Genomic DNA, 27,086 nt, shown 5'->3' with positions numbered 1-27,086 from the left:
CATTGAAAAGATTATATGATGAAGTCAATTTTAATTAGGCAACAGAGAATTCAAATGAGGGGAAAACCCTCCCACATTATGACTTTTTTATCCATGGAGATTTTCAACTCTTGCCTGTAAATACCCTAAGTAACCCACACAACACTGAAGTTAGCCCTGCTTTGAGAATGGGCTGAAGACCTCCAGAGGGCTACACTAAACACTTTTTCTTTATAATTCTTTTAAAGTCTCAGGCACAGGGAAAGTTTCACCTGCTGCTCATACCTCGGTGGACACCAGAGAACCCTGCTGTGGGACAGGCGACTTCACAGGCTCACAGAATTACTTTTTTTTTTTTTCTGCATATTTGCAGCCTCACACAGTTCAGCACCCTCGAGACAAAATCCTATAGCAAAAATGTACAATGAATGGGAACATATATGAATGGGAAGCAGAGGAGCAAACAAATTTCAATTTCAAGCTTTCATGGCTTAGCATAAACAAACATGAAACAATTCATCCTCAAAATATAGGGGTGGGAGGGGGATACTGACAGTGTCCTCAAGACACACAGGGAGACTGAGAATGAGGGAGCCTGGAGCGAAGAGAACATTTCAAAAACTCTTTAAAGTCTTGGGAAAGTTTGAAGCAAAGATGAAACTTTCCTGATTCATTCAGTGGGTCTGCAAAAACAATTCTCTTCATCCACTGCCAGCCCCCAGACTGTCAAAAATAAGCCAGCTCTGTCAAATGTTGTTTTCTTCTTAACAAAAATGAGCTTTTAAAATATCCGTCAAAATTTGGGATGGGTGAACAGATTTTGAAAAAATAAGAACAGTCTAATAACTTTCTAGAGAAAGATGCAGAAATAGCTTCTAAAGGACTCACACTGAGCTAATTCTCTTTATGAGCCTGCAAAGTCTATTTAAATTTTATATATTCCTCTTTTTTATTTTTCATAAATTCATCCTCTGCCTGCATCCAAGCTGATGCGGGAGCAAAACTCAAAGCCCTCATCTGGGATGGTGCCCCATTTCTACACCTTTTAGCAACAGGGAGTGCAGTGATCTGGAGGTGAATATGAAGTGATTAGGGAGATGGTTTGCTTCTGTTACAGGCTCTTGTAAACATTCATTTGAGCTGGAAATGGACAAAGGAAGAAAGTTCATCTTCCCAGCGGATCTATCCATTAGCTTGTTGTATCCCACACCATACAACCATACAACAGTGATTAACTGTGCAGGTTCTGGCTGTTTTAGCACAATGTCATCTTCCTGACAGGCTCAGAAATCAATCCCTCCAGTCATATTCCACCCTGAAAATTAGTTCAGTGTTTGGCAGGTATGAAAGGAATCTCTTCAGCAGAACTGTTGCCTGGGTTGTTCAAGGCAGGACTAAGAGCTGAGTGCTGTGGTTTCCACTGTGCACACATTTAGTTCTTTGATTTTGGTAGCCAGTGCTCCAAAAACCTTGGAGTTGTTCAGAAGTTGGTTCTTGTTCCCTCCTGACAGAAAAATGCAGGGCCCACATGTTTGTAAGGTTCTCAAAATGTGATTATTGGAAGCATAGGGAAAAGAGCAATTCCTTACCTTCAGAATCAAACAATTCCTCTGCACTGGCTTGACCTAAATGTCTACCAAGAAAGTTGTGGTATCTCTATCCAAAACTTACAAGGCAGAACTAATAAAATAAACCAAATATGGGTCACTCTGTCCATGCATGGGCTTGAAAAAGATTGTGGAGGTAAACAAATCCAAGGATGACAAAAATTTAAATGGTTCACCTGCAGTCAAAGCCCATGGAAAGAGCAGTTTCATGGCCAGGAAGAGACGGAAATTACTTTCTCCACTTTAAAAGAGAATTTATTGAAGCCTTGAAGACAAGAACAGAAGCAAAGAAAACAAAAGAAAACAAAACAAAACAGCCCAGAAGAGCTCTGAAAATCCAATCTCTCCCATCAGCCTCTGGAAAATGGATAACCTATGCGTGGTATGATTGAATTTCTCTGTTTCATCACCCTAGTGGAAGCATCTTGTATGAAACTCTGGTTTATGAATTGAGTTTTGAGAGGGACCTGGGAGAGTAGGAGTTATACCAATCTAATCAGGATGTGACAAACACATGCATCAAAATGTTGCATTGTCAAGATCCAGAAGCCACTTAATTCCAGAAAGATTTTAAAGTTGAGAAAGCAGCTTTGGCAACAGGATTAGAAATGATGAGAGGGCAGATGAAAATCCAGACAGAGGAAGATAGCTCAATTTTTTTCCAAACCATTCTTTCAAAAATTAGGCCATGTCCCTACATGATTTCTTATTAACTTCTTATGCAAACCTATGTTTTATTCAAATGAAGGACACAGTTGCCTTCTTCCATTTATTGTACCTTCTTCCTAAACATATGCTAATGATGGAATGAAAGATACATGAACTGAGATAAATAACACCATAAAATCCTATAAACTCCACAGGTTAAAATACCACAAAACATTCTGAGCAAAATACCCAACAAAGCAGATTAAATACAAGAATAACATGCAAATGTCATTGCCACAGAGCAGAGAAATGTGCTAATGCCAATGCCACAGGACAGGAAGCAAGATTCATGAGATTGATTTGTGATGGCTCCTAAACAAAAGCAGGGCACAAAAATAGCCTGTGATTATCAATAACATGAGATCAAATCAGAAAGCATGTGCATTAAGAGAGATGGCATCAAATGCTTCCTTCAAAAGAAAAAGAATATCACAATCACTTTGTATTTGCCTGGTCTCAGCTTGCATTTCCTATCTAACTACTGAAGATAGTTTCACAGGATAAGTACAGATTAGCAAAATATTCAAGGTGATTGAATGGATTAGCATTATTGTTTAGCACAATGCAAGGTGATAGGAAAATCCACAGAAAAGAAAGATCTGCTATCTGGACAGCCACTTGAAATTATGTAGCTCACAGGTTGAATTCTTACATTTCTTGTAACATCATCAAGTGTCACAGTGGATGCCTGAAAACATTTCCAACCAAAGAGGGAGATTTAAAGCTGGGGATCTTGAGCAACAGGTGGAACAAGAATTCCTAAGTAAACTGCTATCTTGTTTGTCACACAAATAGAAAATCCATATGCCAGTGCCAGAGGCAAAAAGAACATGTTCTAGCAAACAGCACAAAAAACTCCAAACCCTGAAGAAACATTTGTCTGTAGGGAAGGGGTGGGAAAGAAAAGAAGAGATTAAATGCATCTAAAGAAGTCAAAATTACCTATAGAGTAATTAACTGTGTACTAAATCCCAGCCAGGTAGAAAGCACAAATTCCTGCATCCCCACTATCCTGGCCATTGTAATCATGTCCAGCAGCTTGGGCTGCCCATTTTCCCCACCCTTGTGGAGATACCCACTGTAGCTAACAGATGTACTGATGTGCTATGTTCCCCTCAGGCCCCAAGGATGCAATACCTGATCAAACAGACAGACTGTTTCACACTGTGACAGGGAGATTTGGGTTTTTTCTAGGCATCCAACGTTAATAGAGGTCAAACTGTGAACAAATCCACATAACCTGTGACTAGGGATGGAGATTTCACATTCAGACGTTGCAATTCTACACAGTTTTCTTCACTTCCAGAACCAGAGACTTTGTGCCTCAAGAGCTGAATCAAACCCCCTAAAATTCAGACATCTCTGGTTTGCTTTTCAGGGAGTTTCTTGGAGCATTTCACAAGCATTAATGGAATGTCCTCCAACGGTTCAGTGAGGCAGGTGCACAGAATTAGTTTCACTTTGCAACTAAGACCAAGGAGCAGAGGGGGATTGGGTGAATCAGCCAAGATCACTCTGCTCTTGTCTGACAGAGTCAGAAATAGAAATCAGGATTCCAAAAAAAGTAAATAAAACCTCCCTCCCTGGAATATACAACAAAATATTTGGTTATTTTTGACTGCATGCATCTTTACTGGATTACAGTCAGGAAAGGAAACATCATTGTTCTGAGCAAGGTCACTCCTGCAGCAAGTCCAGGCAGACCTTTAGCCATCACTTGTGTGTGCAAATCCTCAAAAGAAATAAATGTAAATATGAATATTTAAGATCCAAGATACTGGTATAAGGATTTCAACAAATAATAAGCCTTATTTGTTGAAAAAGAGCCCAGTTCCATATTTAGCCCTATCTCCTCACAGGTAATTATGGAGGAAGAGCTAAACAGTAAATGATACTGGCCAAGCAGACAGAGATTGCCTGGTTAGCAAAATTACCTTCAGATATGAAAAAAAATTTGCCCTACGCTGGGACAGGCAAGTTTAGCCAAGCTAAGGAAAAAAAATCAGTGTTGATACTCTCTCCAGTGTAGCAGAAGAGCTTAACTGGTCTGTGTGGGGAGGTAAATAGGCAAACGCAGAGAGCTCTGCTTGCCCAAAGCACAACAGACACCTCTCCACTCCACAGAATGCACCATCCAAGCTTAACTGAAAAACTCTTACAGATACATTATTTGGGCTAAAAAGTCTGTTTGCTTTTTACTTCTCCTGACGGTTTTGACAAGATGACTATCAGACAGAGGTTCAGAGAAGATGTAAAGCAAAAAAAAAGGCCAATTAACAACCTTTTGCTCCTTCAGAAAAATTTGAAACTGCTTTCCAGTAATGAACAATACACAAGCATATCACTGAAAACTGAAAGGTGGCTTACCTGAAGTGATCAACAAAATAATTGGGACAATTCTCAAACAAAAAAAAAACTTCCTCTCTCCAAATTTGTGTTCATACCTCTTCTGACTTCCCTCCAACCCCTGAATTATAAGTCAAGACTATTTTGCCAACACAGGCCCTTTCTGCATTGGCACTAAACGTTCCCTGCAGTCATTGCTGTGGTCACAGTGCTCAGCAAAGGAGGATCATTAACTTTTTTGAGTAAAAATCTGACATAACAAAAACCTCTTTAGCCCCATTTGCTCCACTGTGCCATGCTGCCTCAGCTTATGTTTGAGGGGATGACAAAAAGTTGAGAAACTTTTAAATGCACGAGGTTAGAAGGAGTTCTACATAGAGCAGCCCTGGCCAAAAGGCAAGTGTCTACATGACACTTGTAGATGCAAATGACAGCAAAAGAGTTGGATTTACATCACAAGGGGACAGGGGGAAAGGAGGAAGATATAAAAGAGCAGCAGATCAGTAACCAATGTAAGAATGTTGGTTTAGTCCTTTGTAGCAGTTCCCATGTTCTTGAACACTTCACTGCTAATCAGATTGACCATTCATGTATAGATACTGAGCCAGAATTAGATCCTAGATACCTACATCCAGTATGATTATACTTTCTTAGAAGAATAATTTTTTTTAAAAATCCAGAGTGCTGATCCACAGTCAGTATAAATTAGTACAAGTGTTGGCAATCGGATGTGTGGATATCAGTAAATTTGAAACTTGAGTCAGATCTCCTGACTCTTTTTAAACAGCTTAAGAGAGGCAGGATAAATCTCACTCTAACCCCAGCCCCAAGTTAACAGGGTTACAGAAATCTGTTCAAATGGCAGCTTATCCCACTGACCATGGATGACACAAATCACTTTCTGGGAACAACCCACTGACCACAGCCAGCTCTACAAGTCCAGAACACCTGACTAACTTTTTGATGGCCAAGCCTAAACAAAACTAATCCAACCTGCTCATTCAAAAGTGTATTTAAAGTGTAGGTGGTGTTATACCTACTAAGCAAAATCCAGAATCTACAGGGCAAGATCTGACAGCAAGAAGACAACGATCCCCTAATCAGGTACACAAAATCTTTCAGGCTTTTCAAAATACTAAAACCCCAAGGGAAATTTTGTCCTCAACCAACTTCAAGTCAAGTTTTACAATCCAATGAGGTACACAGTTTTTTCCACTGAGTTTTTACGAATGGAGCATGCAAACCTTTGAAATTCTCTCATGGCTCATTTGTAGGCATCTCACTGTATCCCAGTGAGAGTGGATGAGAGGGATAATTGAAAATAGGACACATGGGCATCAAAACAAGCAAAATGACCCCCTCCTTTCTCTTTTTCCTTTTCTTCTGGTTCATGCTTCTAAATGAAATCCCAGGCTGCCTTCCAACTGCTAGTCAGAGCTGTCACAGAGGAGGAACACGTAGAGAGCACTAAACCACTGACCTATTTCCATCCTTGGAGCTGCTGTGTCTAAACCCCTCGTTCTGAATTCTGCGCACACACATGCACATGTGCACAGCAATTTCCCTGTATACTCCCACGAGGAACTATTTCCAACATCTAACCTCAGCTCCTAGAGGAGCTCTCTGCTGCTTCCTGAACAGCTGTTAACCCCACGGCCTCAGTGCCCTCCATAATTAGGTTAACTTTTGGGAGTCTACCCTTTGGGGAAGACAATAGCAGCTTTGGCTCACTGACCCATCTTTTCTGTTCTCCACTGCATACTGCTCTATGTCTGAGATATTTGTATACAGGGATCCTTTCATCTCTTTTAAAAATGCAAGCGTGCAAAGCACCGCTGCAGAGCAAATAAATCGAAAAAAGCTCATTAATATGTGCAATTCATGCACACAGCAAAAGACCACTGAAAATGAAACCAAGTGGCTTGTGCCTTCCTACAGCACCTAAATCACTGAAATAGCAAAAGGTGTCAGAACCTGAGGGTTCTCAAACCCTCCCTCCCCCTTTTAGAGTTAAATAAAAAATAAAAGAGCGTTGTTACCCTATATGACTTCTGTGCTACTTATGTCACTTCCTAGGAAGAAGCAGCCACTGTCTTACTGATCTTGGCTGAACTTCAAAGATACAGAAAAGTTAATTGGATGAAATGAGGCTTCCAAAGAAAAACTTTGTGTGAAAAGCTCTTCAACCAAAGATTTACATGCAATCCAAGAAGCCACAATATGGAGTGGCAGCAGCATTATTAATGTTGTAGAGGAATGCATAATGCTTGGGAGAAAACTTTCCTCTGCTCTTTTTCCTCCAAAATGTTTCATTCGTTTCCTTTTCCCCTGCCCCGCCTTCAATTTAAAGGTGTATAAAATAAGAAATGTAAAGAAAGCTAATGAAGGTAATACGGAACATTAAACCAGAGATTATTTTTTAATATGGCCATATTATTGCCCCCTGAGAAAGGATAAAGTAAATGTTATTCCATTTTTATTTCTTGTTATAACAGTACTCTGGCAAAAGGGAGTATAATTATTACACCTGAAGCTTTGTATCATTCTTCCCATAAGTTTTCTCTTTCTGCTTAATGTGGGTTTGTACTGGAGGAAGCCCTGGTCATCAGAGTACTGCACAATACAATTGTCTTCTGGGGAGTACAGCACACTCCTGGAGGAGATTTTTAGACAGTTATGCAGAACTGGACCAGAAAACTATACTTGAAGTGGCCCAGAAAATTGTGATCAACCTCAGAATATCCACATACTGTGAAGTCAGGGGAAACCTTCTTTTTATCTAAGCTGACTTTTTAAAACAAGGGATTATATTATACCAACAAACTTCTACAGTCACCCCGACAAGGTAGGAAAAAGTTTGGTCTCCACCTGCAGTCCTCATGAGGTGACACTCTGTTATTTGCACTGGCAGCTTCTTTCCCCATTTGAAACATTTACTTTCCTGTATGAAAGCCAAATATTTTTGCCATATCCTCCTCTGCTAAAGTTGTGATCACCTGCCTTGCCCCTCTGACTGAGCCACGGTGGTGGTGTCAGCTTCCTGCATTAAACAAAATTATCTCCTTTATCTTGTTCTACAAGGCAGGTTTTCCAGACCTCAGGCAGATCTTTGCATCTCTCTCTCACATCCCAATTTTAAGCCTCCCAAAGCAGAGCCAGTGCAGCAAGGTTTATTATTGTCTAGGTGGGAGCCCAGTGGCCCCAACAAGCTGTTCCACTATCTGAGTGCAGTCCTCAGTGCTCAGGAGGGTGTCACATAAATAAAAAGTATCTAACATTCACTCCACTCTGCATTTCCACATCAAATGGTGGCAAACACAGCAGTGGCACATCATCCAGGGACAAGAAATCAGTACAGAAATCACCCCAACACAGACTAATGAGCAAGGAGAGAGAGAAAGCCCCTCTCCTCCTCAGCCACACTCAGAGCAGGTTTCAGCTCCTTCACTCTGGCTCTGCTCATGCCCAGAGTATCAAATGTCATTATGGCTCTGTTCTCTTGAACTCTGTCCCCTCTCAAGCCAAGGATTGCCACAGAAGCTCTCACCAATGATAATCTTGGCATGCGTGTGACAGACACCACGTCCTGTCTCCCAGCCATAGGGCACCAAACTCTTAATTTCTTGTTAGCAGATTCAGTCCCATGAAAAGTTGCTGGAATAAAAGTGAATTAGGCACAAGTTACCTTTAAAAATATGTCCCAGAGCAGCTACAGTCCAGGTACTCAAATTAAAGCAAGTGTCATTGCTTGAAAGGTAATTGAAATGCCAAAATCAGTATGAGAATTTGTGCTAAGTCGTCTCTCAGGACTACACCAAGGCTCGTGATTCAATTAGGTATTACAGCACTAAAGCCAGACCTTCACTCCTAATCTCTGGGCAGAGGATTCAGTATTTTAGAGATAAAAAAAAGCAAATGACAGCACTTTCTTCCTCCTGTTCAGGTCTATATCCAAAAGGCCTGTTCTGCAGCTTTTTTAGGAGATTAGAAGACTGTGTCTCCCACACACTGTAGTTACAGAGGTGTGTTATAAGGCAAATGCCCATTCCATTAAACCATCTGTGAAGGTTTTTTTTTTTTCTTTCTTATTTTAAGTCAGGATAAAGCAAGTTCTAAAAGGGGATTGATAAAGAGGGTTTGAGAACCCTCAGGTTCTGACACCTTTTGCTATTTCAGTGATTTAGGTGCTGTAGGAAGGCACAAGCCACTTGGTTTCATTTTCAGTGGTCTTCTGCTGTGTGCATGAATTGCACAAATTAATGAGCTTTTTTTGAACTCAGATTGGTAAAGCAAGATCTAAAAAGGGAACTCAGATTGTAAATCTTTTAGGACAACTAGAGTCTCCAGTGCAGCCTTAAAACATGCAGCTGTTACATTCTTGTTATTTACAGATCTAAGAATTTCTTGCAGACACTCTGGATCCTACTTGCTGTAGCATCAACTGTGTCCAGAAATGCAACCTCATGTAGAACTACATCCATGTGCTGAAGAAGAATTACAGAGCTAGTTATAGAAATCTGACCTTACCAGAAAACAGATATTTTGGATTCTTTTAATTGATAATCTGCACAAAAGTCCTATTTAGCAAACAATTTTTTAAACAAAGGGAACCATCTTAAACTATATATACCAAATATTTCTGCCTTTTTATTTTTTTGTTTTTTCATCAAACAGCCCTAGAAACCCAGGATTCCATAAAGTTCTTGGGAGAATTGTAACAGTCTCAAGAGAAAATAAAAAAAAAAAAGAGAGATAGTAAAGCAAGACATAATTGTCTCCTGCAGCTGAACACACTTCTTGAAGTTCCATTCCCTATATTCTGTGTGTCCTGAGATGCCCCATCCTGCCCCAAACCAGATCCTCAGCTAACAGAGGACAGAGGCATCTGCTCTGGTCCCAACACTGGTGCATCTATGCCTGCAGGCAATCCCTTGGGAAATTCTACTTGCAGCTGGTTTACACCTACTCCTCCTCTTAGGATCACTCATGCAAAGGAACAAAATCCAGTGACAGGGGCTGTGGGAGATGAGGAATGCCAAACAGGCCACCAACACAATGCATCTGAATGGAAACAAGCTGTAAGACTGCAATCAGGAGAGGAAATGTCATCCATCTAAAAATCCACTTGCCCCTCTATTTCATTTACAGGACAAATAACTGTAGAGCCTTTCCATGGCACCAGTGAGGTGCCACACTCTAAATTCCAAAGCCAAACATTGCGAGACTATTTCACTCTCTGATTTGAGAGGTGCTATAAAGGACCTGGACTATTAAAAGCTACTAAACAATCTTCATCTGGACTCCAGAAGCCTTTGAGATGTCTCAGGCACAGTAACCTCAACTTCAGCACCTGAGGACTACAAATTGCTAATGAAAACCACAAGCCCCCAAATCCAGGGCAGAAATCTAAGGCTTTCCTCAAGAGTAGAGCAGGAGGCACAGCCAGGTACCTGAGCCACATCCAGCTCCAGCAGGATGGAGTGAGGAAGGCACAGGAGCTTGGGAAGAGCACAGAACTGATGTCCAGACTGCATTTTCCCTGAGGTGTTCTGAAAGTACTGATTTAATAGACATGGACTGGTATAAAACAAAGCTCTTACTACCAGCCAGTTATATTAAAGTAATTCCAACCATGTAAATGACCACTTGGTATTTTTACTGTATTTTGTCACTGGCACTAATTCTAATTTGCAAGGTAACTTCTTCAGCTATACAGTATGATAAACACATAGAGAGAGAGAAATTTAGGTGGCCACTTTAGTTAAGATGACCAAAAGCAAAATATTCTGTTATTGACAGAACTCAGTACTAACCTTCACCTTCACCACTGGTGAAAGTCACATTGAGACCATTTAAGCTCTCAGAGTTTAAAACAATTTATAATCTAACGATATAGGAAAATACTTTATTGTTTCCAAGACTGGAGAAAAAAGATGTGGACTGAGATACCCATTATTAAGGATGTGGCCACATTCTTTTCTTTGCTTACGACAGCCCTCAGTCATGGCCTGCATCCAACTTAAATAATTGTTCCAAATTCCATGTATCAGCCTTTTATTTTACAGGTTGGAGATTGTATCTTTATAATAATAATTTTAAAAATCTATTTTTCATGTTTGACCTTAAATAAAGCATCATGTCTGTAATGAACTTGTCACCAGGGAACAGGCAGGCACAAACTACTTCTGCTCATGCCAGCAATGGTCAAATGGTCAAAGCTGACTTTCCCCTTGCTTCTGCAGACCTGGAACCTCTATAGGGCTCACACAGCTTCAGCTTCTGCTTAAGGCAAATGTTCAGGGAGGCATCAGCAAAGTTAAATGGATTTTCTGAGGAAGTACAACATTTTATTTTGCGATGTTTCTTCCTTACCCTTTTAAGCTTACATGATACCAAACCACAAACCCCTGTCTGCATTGCAAAGTTGAAAGGAAAAGCCTCTAGCTTCCATTGATTCTAGTGGAATTTGTCATTTGAAAGGAAGAAATTCTCTCCAGAACTCATAGAATACTTCAATTAGATGGAATGACTTAGTTTGTAGGCACTATGTCAAATTTTTCCAGTCAAACAGTCCTTTAACTCTAAGAAAGACCAAGAAATCATTTGGTATATGGGCTTATTGCAAAAGAAAACTATGAGGACTACACAATAGCTTGAAAATCATCCATATTCAATCCAGAAAGAGGTTACTATGATCATTTTGCTGATCTACCATTCGCACACAAAGACCTTTTTTGAAGCCATTCTCATTCACAAAAAAAAATGAACCACCCCACCAAAAAAAAAAAAAAACAACCCAAAACCAATAAAAAACAACCAGAAAACAAACAAAATCCCAAACAGATATTTTAAGAAAATATTTTTATTTCAAACAAAAACAGTCCATCAGGGAAAACATACCATGTCCCCTTAAAGATTTGAATCTTCTTTTCTTGAGAAGCTGTGTCAAGACATTCAGCTCTGTCATTCCCTCCCCTAATATGGTGAAAGGAACCTTTCCTGTAACTCCATGTTTATGTTCCTTATGTACATGCTCAGATCACAGACCACTGGGTCCCCACATATTGGCCCAGATCATTCATTCCCTTGCCTGCTCTCTGCTAAACTGAACAAACAAAGCTCCAGGACTGCCTTGTCATAGAACAGCTTTTCTAAAACTATTCTTCCTGGTCTTTAGAACAGGTCAAACCTGTGCCAAGCACAACTGTTTACACATCAATGCACTTGTCTAAGTGGCTTTTGGAAAGCTGAATTTCCGAACGTTCTGGGTGGTTTGATATAGATCCAAGAAACACAGAGGAAAACTGAATGATGAAATGGACTCAAACCCCCAGGATTCCAAGAAACAGAGTATTTTTTCATACATGAATCAGAAATAAAAGTCTGAGGTAGATTGATGGTTCAAAATATTTTGATTTTCTGATCAAGCAAGCTGTGGTTGTCTCCTTCTCCAGCTTCAAGATTTAAAAAAAAAAAAAAAATCCACCTCAGTTCCTGACTCAGTTCCTCTAAGGTAGCAGTCATTTGACTTCCATGGGAATTTATGAATCCTCAGCTGTGTTGTTACTGTTAACAAGAGCTGACAGTTAAATGCATTTCATTAACAGAAACTAGAATGAGAATGACAAAACTTTAGCAGATCAGATCTGTAATTGAAAAGGTGACCAATGTAAGGAGAAAGAGCTGCCTGCCAGGATTGCACTCCCTCGCCCCCACACTGATAACAGCCTTATCTCCTGCTCGTGGCCTGTCGCTCTCCCACACAAGTTAGCACAGCAGCAGCACGATGGAGATGTCAGGAGCAAACCCATGCCAGCATCAGCTCTCCCTGCACATCAAGAGCAGGAGCAAAAGTAAATCCTGCTGGAAGAATTAAAACCAAAGGTTGTTCCCAGCTGAAAAAGTACAGAAGATTAGCAAAGGCACAGCAGAAAGTTGAGGAGGGTGAAGGGTGACAGGCAATCTGTTAATTGATTCTTTTCAGACTTGGAAGAGCAGGCAGAAGACCCAAGGACAACTGCTGGGGTATAAAACTTGCTGGGAGTGCTTTTGTGGGATAGATATTCTCAATGTGCAGCTTCCTCACTAGCAAGCACTGCCAAAAGATTGACTGGGCCTTGAACATCTGTGGATTTTCTGTACCTACTGAACAAACCTACCTCCAGATGCACAGAACGACACTTTGATTCAGATGTAAAACAATGGGTAGAACCATTACACTGCTCAGCTGCAGCAGAATAACAGCAATCCTGGTGCTAGAATGTACTTGATGATTGAACTGGGAGCTGAGTAGAGCTCCACAGATTTGCCCAAGGAGTAAAGAAGAGGAGAACCTCTAAAAGTAATTTATTCTGAAGAAACGCACCTTTTGGGTCAACCATCCTTTTCAAATGTATTTTGTCACTGAAAGCTCCTTCCCTGGGTTCACCAAATTTAGAGTAGTCCTACTCTCAGTGGATATATGAAGGTTATTCAGCCTGATTGTGTAGTTTGCTATTGTGTTCCCTTCCACCAACGGGAGGGAGGGAAAGGACACGTGAAAGAGAGGAAAAAACCTACCACTATTCATCCTATTATATTTAGTGCTCTGTCTTCCCCTGCTGTAACAGCTTGCTTGATTGCCTTGTCCCCCTGCTGTGCCATACTCTTTTAGCTCTGAAAGCCCTTGGGAAAGTGAGGATCATTTGTGATACACTTGTTTAGCACCTAGCAGGGCAAGATCTTTGCTTCTGGTCAGCACGGCAGTGTCAAGGCATTATTGACCATCTCAACATTCAGGCTCCCTTGCTGACCTCCTCCTCTTCAAACTAATGTACAAAATTTGTTATTAACAATACAAAATACAGCCAGTCTGAGAGGCTTTGGCCTCTTCTGTGACATCCTTCTTTCAGTTCTTGGAGTCCCAAAGATACAGCCTTACTGTGAGCCCTTCCATGATGCGCCTCACTCACTGCTTTGCAGAGAATCAAATCACAGCTCAGCCTACTCTATGGGCAGAGATTGGTCTTGTAAACAAGAAAAACATGTTCTGTCACTCAGCTGTTACTTGGAGAACCAAAGGAAAAACCCCTGCATCCTTTTCTTCCCCTGTCCATGATGTAGAGGCACCTTAGAGGGGTCAGGCTTTTCCAAGCTCCAACAGAGCTGGCAGAGTCCCAGGATAAATGCTGCATGGTGTTCTGGGAAGCTCCAGTCATTTTCCCAGCATTTGAAGGCCTGAATGGCAGTGATAAAGGGAGGGGGCAGCCAAACCCACCCCCACCCACCACAGCATTCCAGTGCTGTTAGAAACCCAGCTGTTCTCTGCAAACCGACAGGATTTACTGTTCCTGTTTTGGTTAAAGAGACAGACAAAACTCCCCTTCCCCATCCATTATCATGGTCTAATCTCTCCAGCACGTCAGCTCCGGGGCTGCATTAGCATTCCACGCACGGGCAGCACAGGAGCAGCAGGTTTATGATCTGTGCAGCCCAAGATCAGCACTGCTGGGGGACACCCAGGAGGTGCCCTGAAGTCACCTAAGCCTCCAGGAATGTCCATCCTCCCCAGCCTGGGAGGGGACAAGGATCCACAATCCCTGTCCCTCTCACACAGGCAGAGACACACACAAGGCTTTTGTGGCCAGAAACTGCATGTCCAGAAATCCCACATCCCCTTTCTGATCCCAGCTCCTCCAAGGTGGCAGAGAGCTCTTCCTCCAGCTCCTGGGCACCAACCAGGCAAGGCCATCAGCTGTCACATCTCCCTCCTCACAGCCTGCCCTGACATCCCCCCTCTGCCTGGCACCAGGGGCAGCAGAGAAATAATCTGCTATGAGATTAATTGCTCCCTGTGCCAGGTCAGCACAGCTAGGATGGCTTCTGTATTTAGAGGGAGCAGAGAGAAAAGGGGTTTGTGGGCAGTTTTTTGCCACGTGTACATAATGGGGTATACCTGGAGCATGGAACAGCTCATTTCCAGATTCTGGCACCAAAAAGCCCCTGTTTTCTTAAATGGATGTGCCAAGTCAGCCAATTTATTACCAAATAGTATAAATAATCGTTTGCTGCTGTTAGGAGATAATAATCCTAAAAATGAGATCACATGGGCACGGCTGCTTTTGAGCACACCAAAACCCATCCAACAAATCACTGGCTGCCACTGTATTTCATTTCCAAGACCCCCAGAATCACTGCACAACAGCCAACTACAATTTATGGTCTGGATTCAGAATTGCTTTATGTCCATCCCACCCAATCTGCCATGAAAAAGGGATCCTTCTCTGCTCATTCCTCTCTTCTGTCTGGGTCCCACTTTTCTGGCTGCACTGGGAGACAAGTGAGAACTGTTTTGTCAGGCTGGCTTTCTGTGGGATCAGTATTTTTCTAGCTCACAGCACTGCCACACAAGCACCAGTCCTAGCAAAAAGGAGATGGCAGGGATGCACAGCCAGGAGGGAAAACAGAGCTGAACTGCTCCTCTGGGTACCCAGAACACATTTTCCTGAGCTTAAAGCAGCTGTGGAACAGCAGTCTCCCATCTCTCTGTGCTTCAGCAGAAAAGGGATGTGTACTAGTAGCTAAATAAAGTTTCCCTTACAACCACAAACTAAATTTTCAAATGAGCACCAGGACTAGTTTTTAAGAGCGTGATGCCTTGCAAGCTCCTTAAACTCAATATTTAAACATGTTTCTTTTGGGACAATTCCCTTACAAGAATTAAGCCAAGCAAAATGTTTTTTTCCTTCAAACAGAAAATGAAACATCACAACTCTGAACCACTTAGAGGTGCTTCACAAGGCACTTCCAAATCACAAAGAGATTCCAGTGTCTGGGAGTCAATGTGCTGACCAAGACATGTGAGTGGGAGCTTTGGGCAGGTGTCTACCTCTACACTCCTGAGAAGGGATGCACATCCTCAAATTCTTTAATCTTGCTTCATTAATACAATATTGGTTTAGATAACGAATGCTTATTATTTAGCTTTGTCTCAGGATTGTTTTGACATTACATGACACTGCCCTTAGGACCAATATTATAAATTAAACAGCAAGCTGCCATCATTTTAAGTGCTGCAATTTTAAAAATAAAAAAAAAAATAAAAGAACAGCTGTCACCCAGGAAAAGAAAACAACAAAAGTAGAACCTAAACAAACATTCCCTTAGGCTGCTATTGTTTTCCTAATAGCTTGGATGGTATTTCACCATCCCCACCCACACAGCAGCAGTTGGAATAGGAAGACTGGACTTTTCTATTGCCAGTTGATAAATTATTTCCCAATTTAAAGTATTGAACCCCTCCCTTGTAAAGCATTATAACTGTATTATATATAATTATAACTACAAGGAAAGAGGCTCTAACAGAGATCATGGGAGTGATCAGTAGTTGCTGGTGATCTCATGTAAATGGTTACAACTTCAAAAAATTCCTGGATGTCTGTCCAGAGGGGTCTTCAAGAAAAGTTAATCCCTGTACAGCCTGCCCTGGCAGCTGGTGAATCTGTGCAGGTGAACAGATGTGGCTGAAATGGGACAGTGGAAGTGAGAAAAGACTGAAAAAGATGAGATGCTGCTTGGGGTGGAAGAGTCTGAAACTGGGAAGCACTCAAATCACAAGCTGGGCCTTTTTATGTTCACAGACTACAGGCAAAACACCTTCCTCACTCTCCCTCTTTAGGCTGTTCACTCAAAAGGAACTGTAGGTGCTCTCATGAAGGCAGAATTTGACCTCTAATTGGTAATTTCTAGAGTTAAGGGAAAAATTTCCCCCCTTGACTTGCAATTTCCATTTTTCACTTAATTGTTGCCTAGACAATCCCCGCTGGCACAAGCCAGTACTGGAGTGTAACCTGTAAAGCTAAAATACAGAAGTAGCCTGGTTCTGCTCCATGCACCAGCTGAGAGAGGGGCCCCAGTTCTCTGAGAGTCACAGAATCATAGAATAGTTCAGCTTGGAAGGGACATTTAAAGGCCATCTGGCCCATCTGCTCCCCAAAGAGCAGGGAGATCTGTAACTAGATTCTGTAACTAGATCAGGTTGCTCAGACCCCCAGAAAAGGGAGATCTGTAACTAGATCAGGTTGCTCAGACCCCCAGAAAAGGGAGATCTGTGACTAGATCAGGTTGCTCAGACCCCCATCCAACCTTGGAAGTTTTCAGGGACCAGGCTTTTACCACCTCTTTGGGCAACCTGTGCCTGTGTCTGACCACCCTCACCCTAAACATTTTTTCCATTATATTTAGTCTGAATCTACTTTCCTTTATTTTAAAACCATTACCAGCTGTTTGTTTTGTTGCTACAGGCCCTGCTAAAAAGGCTTTTTGTAAGCCCCTTTGAAGCGTTGAGAGGCAGCAATGAGGTCTCCCTGGAGCCTTCTCCAGGAATTCAGGAAGTTCTGCCAAGTACTACAATGGTCCTGTACTCCTCACCAGCAGTCAGGACAGAGAAATCTCTACCAAAGTAAGTCCTGCAGATGGGGTAGAATGGAGGAGACTACTTGGGGAACAACCCAACCCAGGAACTGTGTTAGAGAGGGAAAACCAAACAGGGGCAAGGGCAGGAGGGGGAGAAAGCCCAGAGAGAACCAACACAAGCTCCTGAGTCACAGAGCTCATCCTGGGCACCTCCCTGAGCCAGACTTTCAGCAAAACAAGAGCAGCACAAACCTTGTTTGGGGGAATGGGGGAGACAAACAGGAATTGGAATGGGGATTGTCCCCACTGGTGACATCTACACCTTATCCCAGGCCATCTCCTCTTGGGACAAGCACCCAAAGGACCTCTCTGCTGCCCTTTGCCACTGCACTGGCACTCCCCTCTGGTTTGCAAAACCAAAAACAAAGATCCACAGCACGCTGGCAGAAGTTTACTGTTGTTCACATAATTAAAAAAGAAAAACCAACACAATAATAACCCCAAATAAAACACAAAAGCAAGGCAGTCAACCCAAAGAAAAAAATCACTGGAGAATTGAGTCCTTTGTTTGCTGCTATGAACAGAACTAAGAACTCCAACCACCAGAGATACAAGCCAGATTTATAGAGGAAATTTAAAAAAGAGAAGAAAGCCAAATATGTTTAGTTACTTAACTGAAAGTAAATCTAAGAAACCCAGATGGGATTAGTCAGGCCTAAGATCAGCTATTCAGGAGAGAAAAAAGAGAAACAAATATTTCAACCAAACTGACTTTAACACCTCTGTTAATTACAAATACATTCTGGAAGATAAAGATAAGCAAAAGAAATAAAGTCAGTGAAGGTCAAGAATAGGCTCCTACAGCAGCTTACAGACATAAATGGCACTTAGGCACAAAACTTTGATTCACTTGGCTGGGATTCATGAGCTGGGTGCTTATTCTCTGCATAATGGCTCAAAGGTAATAATCACAAATGGTTCTATTTAAATGGAAAATAAATAGCCCTGTCTCTTTAAGGACATCATGTCTCATTCTCAGTGGAATAGTAGCAGCTATAAAAAAAGCTATGATTTCAGTATTTCTTGTTATGACTTCTCTCCTCGCTCGTCTAAAAATAAAAGGCTACTCTGTAGCTCCAGATCAATCTAACTAAAAGAGAAGAATTCACTTACAAAAACAAAATAGCAGCTCTGACACTAGTTAGGTATTCATCACATGTGGAAATGGCCCATAATGCTGCCTTCAAATCTTTCCAACAAGTTGTATTAAATTAGGTTGGGTTGGGATTTTTTTTTTCCTTGCACCAAAAGCAAAATAAATATAGCTTTATTTAATGCTGGTAAAACGTTCAGATTCAACTGGAACCCCAAGGCATGTGGCTTTGTTGTTAAAGCACATATAGTGACTCTATTGATTGGTGCAGTCCTCTGTGCAAGAGAATTTGTCACATCAATAGCAACTGAAAAATACTCAGGAGCTGTAATATGGTTTAAATGAGCAGTTACCACATCAATATAAAGAGCATTTCAACGGCAATAGATAGGAACCCTTTTGCAAACCTAGCATTTGTTTTAAGATAAAGCTTGACAACTTTTATTTTTTTTTTATTTTTTTTACAAGGGAGATTTTTTTAAGTAATGGTGAGCAAAGCAGCAAGCCCTGTAGCTGTCCTGTGGTGACAGCACGCTCTGGGCAATGAAAGCCACGATGGACAGAAAGCTTCCAGATGGGAAAGGAATGGCAATGCCACAAGCCAGGTGGGTGTGAGGGTCACAGATAACTCTGCTGCTCCTTGGGCTTTTCCATTGCTGCTGCCCAGAGCACACCTGGGTCACAGCTGTGCACCCACCCCTGAGTTTGCTTCCCAGAGCCCCAGCCTGGCACACACGTGAGCTGGGACATGCTGGATGGGACAAGGACAGAAGAGAATATTCCTTACCCATCCTCAATGCCAAGCAAGAGCTGGGGGAGGAGAAATCTTCTGCCTTTCCTCTCCTTCAGCCACCTGGGAGAAGGTGAACCATGAAATGGCCATTCCCAGTTGAAATCAGATCGAGGTGGGCTCAGAGAGAGACTCACTGGGCTCAATAACATGCAATCCTGTAGCCATGATATTTTCTGAAAAATCCCTTTGCCAGGATTTTTCTCCTGAGGAGCTGAGAAGCCTCAGAGGAAAAAAAAATGGTTATCTGCTGCTGTGGAATGCAACATGTGCATCTTTGATTGGCCTCGTGTGGTTGTTCTTAATTAATTGCCAGTCGCAGTCCAGGTGTCTCGGACTCTCTGAGAGTCAGGAGCTTTTGTTATCATTCCACTTCTTTCTTTGCAAGCCTTCTGATGAAATCCTTTCTTCTATTCTTTTAGCATAGTTTTAATATAATATATTATCATAAAATAATAAATCAGCCTTCTAAAAGATGGAGTCAAGATTCTCATATCTTCCCTCATCCTGGGACCCCTGTGAACACCACCACACAATCCTAATTAAAAAGTCAAGCAAGGTGAGGAGAAGTTCAGGAAGCATCCTGCATTAGTGCATCCTGGGCTTGTGGGGTCTGGCACACAGAGCTGGGCTCCCACACCTCCCCAGGGCATGCAGCCTCTGCTTTGGTCACAACTAAATTGAAAAAAAAAAATATATAAATAGGAAACACAAGGCAAGGAATGAACCTCCATTTCAAGGGCTGGAGGAATCCCTGTTTTTCAATAATGAGAAACAGTTCTGTGTTTTCCAAGGAGGGAGCACACTTTTCCTGACCCAGTGTGTTTATAGAGTACAATCCCCTCTCAGCCACATCCCTCCTTCCCTTGGGTTAAAGTGCAAGGGACATTCTTGTCATCCAGGCAAAAATCCCACTGAAGGAAGATGAGAAGTGGCATGTGCTGCAAGTTTTGAGTAAGATGAGAAATTTCACACTATCCTGATATCTTCTGGGTAACTGCTTATTTTATGATGACTAATAGGCAATTACTATGGTAATACTGCAATACAACATGTGTGAGGTTTGGAAATGAGAAATTATAGGTAACTACTTTGGACTCATTTCTATGGTAACAAAAAGTAATTGTCATTAAATACCAGTTATATTGCTGCTGTACCTGGTAATTATAGATTTTTTTATGCCCAGTAACATAAATAAAACCAATAAATTTATTCAAAAGGTCCACGATTGTTTACTTATACGTTTCTATATAGAATACACAATGACAAACACCTAATTAGGAAAAATAAACTCCATTGAGAGCTTCATCTTGTCATCTGAGATGGATACCCTGTTTTTCAATTTAAGAAAATGCATGAATTTCATGTCTATTAAATGAAGTTAAGGGGAAAAAAACCCTTCTCTGCCAGAAAAATAGGTGAAAAGTAATGAAGAGACAAACAAATGATAGTCTGCATGTGTGGAGCTGTGTCTTACAACTGAATAAGTGATAGTAAAAGCCACCCGACATATCCAGTCCCCCCAAAAGGGACATAAATAATAAAATAATTTGCATAAAGTCTACATGTGCCTTTACTGATAAAAAAAATACAAATTACATGTGCACATGAATTTTTTTACTATTTCTTCAGTCACAGAAATAAAGTCCAGAAAAACATGTTCATGATAAATCTGAAATATTTCACCTGATCCAAAGCCTAGTTTTCTGATTGTATTTCAGACCTTTCAAAATGAATGTTTAGAAAAGGTCAGTTTTTAAACAAATCATGCCATTAACAAACGAAAAATAAATAAGATTCTCCTTTATAAAATGCTGGTATGAATGATTTAAAATGTTTCTCAAGCCTTCCCTTTTTTTTTTTACTGGAAACAGTTTGCTACATTCGATTCTCTTTTACAAACTATTAAAGTCTTTACAAAACTGCATTTCTGAGACAAAAATATACCATTTGCTCAAAACATGAAATCCCAACACAGCTTTCACATGGACACTGACACTGTTTATGGTGAATTTGGTTTTCCAGTCTGGGTAGGGCTGGCCTCCTTTCTATCCAACAAATTAATTTGTTAACTCTTCACACAAACAAGAGGTAAGGACTATATTGGGTTCAAAAATATTGTCACTGACAGAGAAATGAGAAAGGACTGGAATTGGTGTGTGCCCCCTCCTCCCCGTTCCCACAAATTCTTGCAGTCCCTACAGTCTGACTAGAAGGATACAGCAGTGGTGGGATTTCAGACCATTTCAGCTGATTCATGGCTGTAATTTACTGAAGGCTGATGCTGCCACAGCTCCCCCAGAGAAGGAGCAGAGAAAAGGAATGGGAACACTCACTGGGCCATGCCACAGAGCCTTCAGAGAATGGTCAGGTTATTTCATCTGCCTTGCCTTGGCATTTCTGGGGTACCTTTCCCAGACTAAGCAACACATCCCTTTTGGGATTTTAAGATTTTGCCTCTGAAAGGTGAGGCTGACAAATTGGAACTAAGCTAAGGCAGTGTGGTACAGTCATCTCGCCTGCAGGGACACATTTCAGCATTCAGCTGCAGAATGCCAGTTTAAGAACAAGCTCTTGATAAAGGAAAGTTCAGGCCAAGCCTGGGGATGCACGACTTTTAAATCAAGAACACTTTTTTTTTCTCCCTTTAGTATACCCCCTCCTCCCTGGGGAAGGCAATATGGTAATGCTGTACTGCAAATAGAGGGAGAAAAGTTGAGAAATCTCTCTTCACTGCACTAGTTTTCCTTCATTTCCTAAAGCTGTTTCACAGTTTAATCCATCAGAGAGGGTGAGATTAGTGTTATGGAGAAACTCACAAATATTTTTATTTTTGTGCCACATTTTTTTTAAACTAAAGCTAAAGATCAAGTCGTGCACTACCCCCAGCAAAAGGAGTCCTTCTATTCAGGTGAGAGCTGAGGACAAGTTGTCAGCTAGAAATGAGGGGAAATCATGCTGAAGAGTCTCTATTTTAGCTGGGTCAAACAATGGCATCTTCCTGGGCAATTTAATTAATAAGCCCATGCAGCATAACATCATCCATGCACTGTAACTGCAAAACCAGTTACACTTAGAAGTGTAATGATACCAGGCTTTAAAGACTTCAAGAAAAGGGAGAAGCCTGTCTTCCTGTTTTGGGAAAGACTCTACATCCTTGGCCACAAGCAAACAGACAGCAGGTACCTGTCATTATTCTGTATTTCAGGAGCAGCTGGGTATAATCATGCAGCAAGAAAAGGACTTGGAGGGTATTTTTTCCACTGAAAAGAGAGTTAAAAAACAACAAACAAGCAAAAAAACAATAAAAAACCCCAACCAAACAGAGAACCACAAAAACTTGCATTCAGATTATGTATAGACTTCCTAAACATTCTGAATTAAAGGAGCTGCTTAATCACCCCTGTACATCCCACAAGGTACCTTTTCTTTTCATTACTTATTGTAGAGGAATGAAATTTTTTGAACTCTTGCATAAACTTGAATAAATCAGTAAAGTCTAGCATCCCATTTCCATGCATCCTGATACACTGAGCTCTGACATTCATTTCCAAGACCATTTCTTTTAGAGACACCTGAATATACCTGCAACATATGAACAGCTTCCTCACAGGTGAGTCTGTGCTTTACAGTTGCAGTCCCAAACTCATTTGCTGTTGGTGATGAAAATTTCACCACATCCAAGTCAGAGTCACAACCCATTTTGTCTGTTGAGAATGAGCAACTATTTGTGGAAAACAGGCAATTCTTGGTGGCATTGTTGCAGAAGCGGCCTAAACTAATAAACCTCAGTTCACAACAACAAAGGAAGAAGGATATTGGATGAGAGCACAGGACTCACACCCTCAGTTAGTCCTGCCTCCCCAAAAACAGCAATGAAGAAAAATCTCACCAGATTAGCTGTTATTTTATCACCCTGGCTTGGTGAGTGGTTGGTTCCTGTCCCGATGCCAGGAGAACAAGTCCATCCCATCCCATCCCATCATCCCATCATCCCATCCCATCCCATCATCCCATCATCCCATCATCCCATCATCCCATCATCCCATCCCATCCCATCCCATCCCATCCCATCCCTCCTCCCAGAGCTGCTGACACTCTCAGGCTCCTCATGGTGCCTGGGATTCCAGAGGACAGCCAAGTGCATCCAACAGTGCACTTTGCCGGTTGTGCAAGGCTGTGCACTGGTGGGGTAAAAGAAAATCCTCTCTCACACTGGCAGGAGATCAATTTACAAACTCAAGCATGAGGTTTAATTACCCATTTCATTATCTTAGCTTGCATAGTCTGAATGTGAACCTTCAATGAACCAAAGAAATAGTCACCAGCTGCTGCTTTGAGAAGGAGGGAGATAACAGGAAGAAGTTCAAATGCCTAGAACTGCTCTTGCTGCATGTGGCAGCCCTTGGAGGTTATCCCCAGCCAACAGATCTGTGTTAGACCCCACTATTGGAAAACCTCTGAAAGTCCTATTTATGTGCTAATCTGAACAAAGACCAAAAGAGATGAAGCAGAGTTATCTAGCCAATCACCGAGAAGCCTCAGAGTTAAATTTTCAAATACAAGCAAGTGATCCTTAGAGATTTTTTTAGACATTCATCCAGTAAATTCAAGTAAATAAATTGTGATGTGTTTGTGGATTTTGTATGAGCATGAAATAAAGTGTTTGCTGCAAATTATTCACTCAGCACTAGTTAACTGCAATGCTGGCACATTACTAGGCTTTTTAATATTCTTCTCAAGATAACAGGTAGCATTTTGCTTATTATCCTCATTTTTAAGTTATTAGTTACATTAGGCCATTTGTAAATACAGTGAAGAATTGCAAGAAAATCAAATTTTTTTTTCAACTAGCTCATTAAAGTTCTCTTTAGTTCAGGAGGGCTGAAAATCCTGCATATCATGGAAAGTTAAACCAAGAGGACACCACCAAGCTCAGCAATTCCAAATTAATTCACATGCCCTTTCCCACTACCTGGGTTCCCAAAAGGCTTTTCAAGTTCTGAGCCATATGAATGCCTATAAAAAGCTGCATGTCTTTCAAAAACTATAAATAACAGAGCAGGGGAAAAACCCTACAGGGCAAGTGAACTTAGGGGGAAAACAAAAGCTGCTTAATTGCAAGTGGAGTTTGCTTATGTGCACGGCACCTGGAAGAAAGGAAAGTGATGTAATATCAGATTCTAGAGCCATTTTGGGGCTTTTTTTTCCTTTATAGTGACACATTCTGATAAATTCCTGGTGCTGTCTGATGCCACCCCTGCAGTGTCACTGACTGGTTTGGGATTTGCCAAGAGCTGGGTGAGCATCACTGCAGCTGCAAGGAGCCACCTGTTCTGTGAAGTTTCACTCAGAACACACAGAACCACTGTGGAAATCACCCCCACCACTCCCTGCTGCTTCAGCTTAACAATGAGCAAAGAAAAGGAGGGATAAGGAGCACAGATCACAGGACATAAATGCTGGAAAAGACCTCTAAAACCACTGAGCCCAGCCATTAACCCAGCACAGCTAATCCATGTCCCTAAGCACCACACCCACACATTTTTTTAATACTTTCAGGGAGAGTAATTCCACCACTCTCTTGGTTCCAATGCCTGATCACCTTTTCAGCAAAGATTTTTTTTTCCTAATATTTAATCTAAAACTCCCCTGGCACAACTTGAGGCTGTTTCCTCAACAAAGAGCTGCCAGCAGCCCCATTTTCTGCACCTTCTATCTTCCACCTCCTCAGTGGTCTTCTCACCCATACAATAACCCAGCCTTGTTCTGCTTATCAATGCAACACCTAATTAGATCAGAGCTCAAGGTAGCCTGGCTACAAAGTGAATTGTGTTATTTAGTCTTGCACTGTAAGCAAAACCACATGCAGTATATTTCATTTCTCTGGGGCTTCTCCAGAGAACTGTGTGGTACATGTAATTGCCCCCACAAACAAATCATCAACTAATCAACTGCTTTTCATTATCACCTCCAGCAGCACATTTATTTTGTAAATAAATGCATTAAGAGCAAACAATTTTAGGGAAAACAAAAGATTATCTGAATACGATCTCAGCAGAGGAGGTGGTAAAGTAGTAATTCAGATACTAAAATGGAGCAAAATTAGCATAGGGTGGAATGATTATTCCATTCCATGTATCCCTATCTATTACAGTACAATAACAGAGTGAAATCTGTGACTTTAATGGATGATCTGGGTAGTTTAAGGGAGCTGTGATTGACTGACACATTTACATAGAGGCTGATGAGCAGCATAATGAGTGCATTCATAAAACACAGCTAAGTCTAACTCTAAGCTGACATTAACTCCCACACCTAGAGGAGCCCTGTACAGCAGATACTCTTGGGGAGTTGCTCTCTACCTCCTGGAGCAAACAAATTCCCTATTTTCCCTTTTCCTAGGTGGGAATTTCAAGAAGCACATGGCCATGTGAGAATCTCCAGCTGAAGAGGAATTAATTGAAACAAGTCATATAAGATTAAATGCCAAAACAGTGCAAAGTGTATAAGGCAAATATAACAATAAATGGGTTCATCCCCCACACCATACCTGTAATTTCCTAGGTAAACTCCATCAGGATTGAGCATGGGAGCAATCTTGAACACCAGGTGGTCTCTCAGTACTTTTGCAATTGGATGGTGGCTCACAAGGAAATCAATTATACCTGAGGAAAAAAAAAAAATTAAAAAGGAGTTTGAAGAGGGGTGTCTGTGACATCAATGATTTCCAGATATCTACTTGAAATTTCACATATAAAAGATTAGAATGATGAGTCCTCCTGGCTCCTGGCACTGCTCCTGCTTCCAACAGAACAAACCACTTGCAATCACACAGCACCTGCTTAAAACTGCAAGAACTTTAAGGAGAAATACCTGAATCTGTCCTCATAATGCCAGTACACCATGGCTGCATTACCAGACACCGTCGAGTTTCCACAGAGGGAGAGGTTACTGCTCATCAGCTAAGCCACAATAATAGAAAGGAGAAACTGAGATACCCCTCACACCCAGCCCGCTCAGAGCTCACCTTGTGAGTGGAAATTTGTTGAGATGAGCCATCTCAAATTCATTTCAGCATACACCCAGACCTACCCACAGCATATGAACACAGATTTCAGATCACCTGCATGTATGAAGGGGTGTAAAATGCCTCACAAAAACTGGGAGAGTTGCACAATATGTGCACTGGGCACAGGGATATTGTGCCACTGGTGGACTGGAATTTATGCAGCCATATTTTTCACTTCTTTTATACTCCTAAAAACCAGGAGTAACTCCACTTCATCAGCTCCTCTAGTGTGGAACCCTGGCAAGTGATGGGGAAGCAGATCCTAAATGCCCTTCCTTTGGGCACATCACAGCACCAGAGCCTGCAGGAGCTCCTTCCTCTTGGTCTGGTGCTTGGGGAGCCACTGAACATTGCCTCAGCCCAGGGCTGGTGCTGGGGCAGGAGAAGGAACCTGGCAGCTAAATTCACTGCTCATCCCTCCACTGAGTTGGTACTGACAGAAATAGCTTCCAGGGAATTAATGCTGAGATAAATTGAGTTCCTGTGTAATCTCAGGACACCCACAGATAGGTCATGACAATTTGCTATTTATTGTAAGGTCCATCCTGTGAAGCAGGAACCATTTACTGAATTTCCCCAGAATAAATCAATCACACTAGGGTCTAGTAACAGGGTAAAATTAAGCAGAGAAAAATTAAGGCTGCTCATCAGTAAAATTTCAGTAATGGTGAGCTCTATTAGAGTGTGGAATTGTCTCTCCAGGGTAAGAGTGGAATCCCATCATCAGAAACATTTAACACTGGGCAGGGTAAAGCCTCAGGGAATAGTTATAACAAGCAATAATTCAGCATAGAAGGAATGGCCTGGGCTAACTAGCTGACTTCAGACCTGATTTTTTGTGATTCTATCAAAGAGTTAAAAAAAGCCCCTAAACCCCATGTTCGTGCCAGGTTAAACACACTTGTTTACAGCTTGGCTGAAACATGCATTGAAGATGAGACCAAAATCTTACATTCTGCGTGACTCCTTCATTTAGCTAATTTCTTAAGGCCCACTTTGTATTTCAAACACCAGAAAGTCTGAACCTAGGCTGCTGTT

At 41.5% G+C, this 27,086-nt stretch overlaps 1 protein-coding gene across 2 annotated transcripts in view; it reads right to left on the bottom strand.

Annotated features, from left to right (window-relative positions):
- The window catches only part of LOC136560179 (BEN domain-containing protein 5), an 883,159-nt gene that overhangs the window by 153,524 nt on the left and 702,549 nt on the right, over positions 1 to 27,086 (bottom strand). For both annotated transcript variants that reach the window (XM_066555873.1, XM_066555874.1), the window contains exon 8: positions 25,530 to 25,644. In XM_066555873.1, coding sequence (XP_066411970.1) covers positions 25,530 to 25,644 — 115 coding nt within the window. The remainder of the gene's footprint in view (positions 1 to 25,529; positions 25,645 to 27,086) is intronic.

This window comes from Molothrus aeneus, chromosome 9 (genome assembly GCF_037042795.1).
Source record: "Molothrus aeneus isolate 106 chromosome 9, BPBGC_Maene_1.0, whole genome shotgun sequence".
NCBI lineage: Eukaryota > Metazoa > Chordata > Aves > Passeriformes > Icteridae > Molothrus > Molothrus aeneus.
This window is presented reverse-complemented; position numbering and strand designations above follow the sequence as displayed.